General features: G+C 41.7%; 1 protein-coding gene across 1 annotated transcript; it reads right to left on the bottom strand.

The window, feature by feature from the left end:
• Positions 1-2,041: 2,041 nt before the first annotated feature.
• Positions 2,042-2,677, bottom strand: LOC108719563 (histone H3, embryonic-like). The gene has a single exon (XM_041566780.1). It carries the CDS (start codon positions 2,675-2,677, stop codon positions 2,042-2,044), a length of 636 nt encoding a protein of 211 aa, XP_041422714.1.
• Positions 2,678-6,000: the final 3,323 nt, after the last annotated feature.

Raw genomic sequence — 6,000 nt, 5'->3', positions numbered from 1 at the left:
CCGCTACCTCCAGCTCAGGCATGCCTTTCAAACCCAATTTCCTAGTAGACCCATTGAAATTGTAGAGACTACCCTAGAAGTCTATTTGAGGAAAGAGGGCATTAGGAAACCCACCACCTGGTTCTATGTCATACTGGAAAGGGCTAGTCCCGATCCTCTGGAAAGGGTAAGATATAAATGGGCTAGGGATATTCCAGGTCTGGAGGAGGAGATGTGGACAGATGCGCTGAAACAGGTCCCTGTCATGTCGGTTAGGGACAGGTATATCCAAAATAAGTTTCTGAACAGAGTATACCTTACACCCTACAGACTTGCAAAAATATATCCTACGGTTTCAGACCAATGCACCAAATGTAATCAGGAGGTGGGCGCGGTTATGCATGTATTCTGGGACTGCCCGAGAATCCAGGGGTTCTGGGGTGGGGTCCTGCACCATACTTCTCTGGTCTTAGATGTCCCTAGTTTTAGAACCCCGTTGGTTTGTCTTTTGGGAATAATGGATAATTTGGGGCTGAAGCCTGCAGTCAAGCTTTGCTACCTCCAACTTTTATACTAAATAAAAAATCTATCCTTTTGCATTGGAAACCAAAAATTGGTTTATATCACAAGAGGGTGCCCCAAGAAATTCGAGGGCGTCTGGGGAGCTTGGTTGGAATATGATGCCGCTCACTAAGATTGGGTTCTAGGTGCGATGGTATTTTGTCTACTGGTTCCACGTCCATTATGTATGATTTGTCTTTTGGTTTTTTGTTTTGTATGTCTATGTGTTTGTGCTGTGTTGTTAAAAACTGCAAAAATAAAAACTTTTAAAAAAAAAAAAGATTTCTTCTTCTTATACTGCCATGTCTGGGTAATTAAGGGGAGTGCCAGAGTAGGAGTGGCCTGAAAGATTTAAGCACTGCAGGATACTCAAGGCATTTTTGGGGGTCTCACCTCAGTCCATACAGTATGTTTAGAAGGTCCTACTTGTCCAGGCAAATAGTATTGGGTGGGCAGTGGGTGCATTTGTGTGTTAGGTGGGCCCCTGGGGTGAGGTTCTGTGGTGTGTCCCAGGTACCCCAGTCCAATACTCTGTGTCTCTAACTGGGAATGATATGTGTGTGTGTGTGACATGATAAAGTGTCAGCTGAGGGACAAGCTGGTGAAAAGGGCTCAGTGGATCTTTGCAGCAGTGTCAAGTGTTACCCCAAAATCTCCTGCCTACTTAGTGTGTCTGTGCCTGTAGCTGCACTCCCTGCCCCCTCTCTCCTAATAAATCTCTATATATTGTTGGGTCTGGCTCGCTGGGGTCACCTCCAAAGACAGTGTAACAGGAGTCTTGGCAAATGATTTCATCAGAGAAGGAAATTTTATTTTATTTCAAGAGCTGAATACAGGAGAGATCTGTCTCTATGTTACTGTTACATGACTTTTATAATGCAGAGTAAATAACATCATTATATCATTATCATATCTATCATTTGATTGGCTGTCACTAGGATTTCTTACATTATTGCATTAATAGTCAACGTTATACAAATACGTACGTCATAATCATCAGTCTCTAGGCAACTGTTATAACTTTTCTAGTTTTTTTTGACAATTTCCCTTTTTCATTGTTATTCGTTGTTTCATATTAAAATTGATTTCTCATTGTCGGTGTTTATCACAAGGATAAATTTGCTAATTATACTGAGCAGTCCTTTAATCACAGGCATTAATATTACTATAATGCACATATAATCATCTCTAATCATTAAGCCTCAATGCTCAGCCCTAACAATATATTAATATTCTCACTATTAATATATAATATACATGATATGATGCTGTCAGCTTGACATTAGTCACACTCATTACTTTGTATTTCACATTCTTACTTTTTAAAGAGGACATTTAGCATTTTTTTTTAAAAATCTCTCTATTTAAGTAGACAGTGAGGAATAATTATACACGGGGCCCAATTTAAATGGTAACTAAAATAAAATGAGCATTACCCCAAATAGTTACAGCTTTATTATTCAACATTTTTCAGTTGGAAGGTGAGGCAGCGGGGACTGATCTAAACCCTGTCGCCTCGGATCCTGCGGGCCAGCTGGATGTCCTTGGGCGTGATGGTGATTCTCTTGGCATGGATGGCGCACAGGTTGGTGTCCTCAAAGAGACCGGCCAGATAAGCCTCGCTGGCCTCCTGCAGAACATTGACAGCTGAGGTCTGGAAGCGAAGGGCGGTCTTGAAGTCCTGAGTGATCTCCTGGACCAGGTGATCTACAGGTGGATGAGCAGCTTGCTGAACTAGCTGAGAGCGATTGTGCCGGGCCGTTAGCGATGAGGTTTTTTCAATCCGCTGGTGGCCAGTGGCCGGGGCACTCTTCCTGGCTGCATTGGTAGCGAGCTGCTTGCGGGGAGCCTTCTCTCTGGTGGATTTGCAGGTGGTCTGATTTGTATGGGGCATCAGGTTGCTCTTGTGGTCCCGAAGGATCTCCTGGACCAGGCACTCTAAAGGCGGATGAGCAGCTCGGTGGATTTCTGATTGCAGCGGATCTCGCAGAGATCGACTGTGCTGGGCCGGTAGTGATGAGGTTTTTTTCAGTTGGACGGTGGATGGGGCACTTTTCTTGGCTGACTTGGTAGTGAGCTGCTTGCAGGGAGCTTTCCCTCCAGTGGATTTGCGGGTGGTTTGCTTGGTACCGGGCATTGTAATCAAGTCAACCTTTTTCCCAAAGAGAATAGATTCTAAAGTACCGCTTTCTGACAGTACTCATTATTTATTGGCACTACCTCCCTGGGATTGGTCAGTGATAAACACACTTCCTTCATACCTACCTGACAAATCATTGTTTTAAAGAAAATCGACCCCTCCTGATTTGGATTTCTGGACTTTATACTTTGGCGCGATTTAGTGCTGAGCCCAATGCGCTTTCCCGGCACAATCTCATTCTGTGGTGCCACTAATAACAGGTGTGTCTGGTACTAAATCACTTCTAGAAGTTTAATTATACAATGTAATGAGTGGTGCCGCTTTTTATATTACAGTAATGCAGATAATGTTATCAGTTCACCATCTTTATTAGACACACATTGCCTGATGGTATTTCTGGTATTTGTGGAACAACATTGGGTGTATCATTCCAGAAATGCCAGTTAGAAGCAGTGTCCCGCACCTGTGAAAGCTCAGAAACTGGTACTAAACTGCTCACATGCCAAGTAGATCCATCCTGCAATATGTAGGTGACTGGTCCCAACTGACTATGGATATCAAAAAACTGAATATGGGATCAAATTTTGATCTGGTTGAGGGTTTTCTTATTCTCACCCATTGCTCAGCATTAAGGGTAATTGTCTTGGCATGATCACTGGGTCATTCTGACATGAGGTCACCAAATCTTCTGGTGTAACTGCGAAGACGAATGAATCGGATATAATCAATGTGTCTTCTTCCTCCTGTGCAGTCTTTGTCTCCTTAGACTTGAGGACTATACGTGACAGGTAATCTGCAACTTGATTCAATTTTCCTGGTCTGTAGCGAACCTCAAATTTGTATTGATATAACCTGTCTGACCATCTGTGAATATGAAGAGGGCAATGGCCCGATCCTGATGGAAATTATGTCACTAAGTATAAGCCCAAACACAGGCCATTGCCTCCCGCTCTCCTGTGTGTTTTTCTGCTCAGCTATAGAGAGAGCTCGAGAAGCAAAAGCAACAGGGTGCTCCACTCCATGCTGAATCTGTGATAAGACTGAACCTATGGCAACAGCTGAAGCATCACAAGAGACAAATGTAGGTACATTTGCTGAAAAATGAGCAAGGGTTGGTGCTGAAGCAATACGATGTCTCAGTGTACAGACTGGTGTCCACTCCCAGTGCATGTCTATTTTAAGTAAGGCACATAATGGTGTTGTGATTTCTGCATAGTCCGCTACAAAAGGTAAATAATTGTTTGTAAATCCCAGAAAAGAATCGAGTTCTGCTGTGTCTTTTGGCTCAGGTAATTGATGTATGGCCTCAAAATTGGATTGTAAGGGTTGAATTCCCAGTGATGAGAGTCTATGACCCACAAAGTCAACTTCAGTTTGTGCAAAAACACATTTTTCTTCATTCAAGGTGAGGTTATAGTCCATCAGCCTGTGACATACCTGATCAAGGATTGCATTGTGTTCCTCCAGAAACTGTGCATGGCTGAGTATATCATCCAGATAAATGGTTATCCTAGTCCTAGATGTGTAATGAGAGCTGTCAGGTTTCTGGCCTGCCAAGAGAGGGGTATTTGTAAATAGTCTTGATTTGTATGGGGCTTCAGGTTGGTTTTGAAGTACTGAGTGGTGTCCTGGACCCGGCGTTGGAAAGGCAGTTTGTGAAAATGTTTGACCCATAGCATTTGGAAATGAGGTCTTCTGTAGTAGGCAGTGGGTAACAGTGAGCTCAGGTATTATTGCTTTGTTTACCAGACGTAGGACCACACATTGGCGGATTTGCCTATTTTTTTTTTTTTTTTAGCAATTACTACGTTGGAAGCCCATGGGGAAAAGTCAATTGGTTCTATAATATCCTCTTGCAACCACTTATTCAGCTGTGTTTCTACTGCAGCATTGGATCGTTAGAGGGGGCTTGTGCAGAGACTGCATCACTGGAGATACCTGGGTGTTTAGCATTAAATTGCTAGAAAATGTGCATATGTGACCAAGTCCAGTATAGACCCGAGGATATTTGTTTTCCAGAAAGTGTCTACTATGTGTATTTCAGCATTTGTCTGATCAAATTACACAATAATTCCCAGATAAGGCTGTTTCTTCTTAAATGTTCCCGCTGTTGATATCAATGGCTGTGTGCCATCAAGTAGTAAACCATTAAAGAGAATTATCAGACTGCATACGGCAGTAATTTTAATGGGCATGTAAAAGCAAAAAAATAAAATCCCATTATTACTTTCTTTAATGAAAAAGAAACCTATCTCCAATATATTTTAATTAAAAAATGTGTACCGTTTTTATAAGAAACCTGACTGTATGCAGTGACATTCTCCCTTCATTTACTGCTGTGGATAGGAATTGTCAGACGGTCCCTAACTGCTCTGCAGGGAAACAATCATACTTATGTACAGCAGGGGGAGCCCCCGCCTTACTTCCCAGCCATGCAGAACTCAAGCAGCTTTGTTTATGACGATCCCTAAGCAGCCCAGACCCTACTGAGCATGTGCACAGTCTTAGTCTTGCAAAGATGTATAACAAAGTTACAAGATGGTGACCCCCTGTAGCCAACTTTGAAAGCATAAATCATTTGTTTGATTAGGCTTGTGGTGCAGTAACTTCATGTTTATGTTTAGTATACAAAATACAGCATTTCTAGCTTTATTCTATTTTAGACTTTACATGCCCTTTAAACTGCAATGAGGGTTTATTTAAAGCAGTGGTTAAACACTACATGTTTCAGGCTGAGCCCTTTATCAAGTGTAAAACACGAGGAGTTATAAACCCTTGTGACTTAACCCTTTAAGTGCCAGCAGAATTTCACATTTTGGTTACGCGAAATGCCAGCCGTTTTTAAGCATTTTGTGCTCTCTCACTTTAAGGGCATTTTCTGAGGGGAAACCTATAGTTTACCTAGGAAAACTATACATTGTTTTTTTCGGTAGAAACTGAGCTTTCTAAATCTGCCTGAGTTTTCATGTATTTCCACCTGTGCAAAAAAATTTATAGTGCTAAATACCAAAAAAAAAAGAAAAATTACCATTTTTCATCGTATATCAATTTATACCAGAAAAACATTTCATTTTACAGATGAATATCCAACTGATTTGGAAAGCCTTATGTCTCTCGAACGTGCCAATACCAGATATGTATAGTTTTAGGGAGATTTAGGACTTCTGTACAGCAAAAACTCCCGGCAGTATATTACTGAATTTTGAAAGCACTAAGGCAGAAAACGGCATGCTTTAGATTCCAAGGCAAAAAATCCTGAAACCATAGGTTTACCCCAGAAAACCATACATTTTTGAAAAGTACACATTCTGCCGATTACA

Source organism: Xenopus laevis, chromosome 6L (genome assembly GCF_017654675.1).
Source record: "Xenopus laevis strain J_2021 chromosome 6L, Xenopus_laevis_v10.1, whole genome shotgun sequence".
Taxonomy (NCBI): Eukaryota; Metazoa; Chordata; class Amphibia; order Anura; family Pipidae; genus Xenopus; species Xenopus laevis.
This window is presented reverse-complemented; position numbering and strand designations above follow the sequence as displayed.

Coding starts and splice junctions, on each gene's coding strand:
- LOC108719563 (XM_041566780.1), bottom strand. CDS start 2,677: ATGCCCGGTACCAAGCAAACCACCCGCAAATCCACTGGAGGGAAAGCT.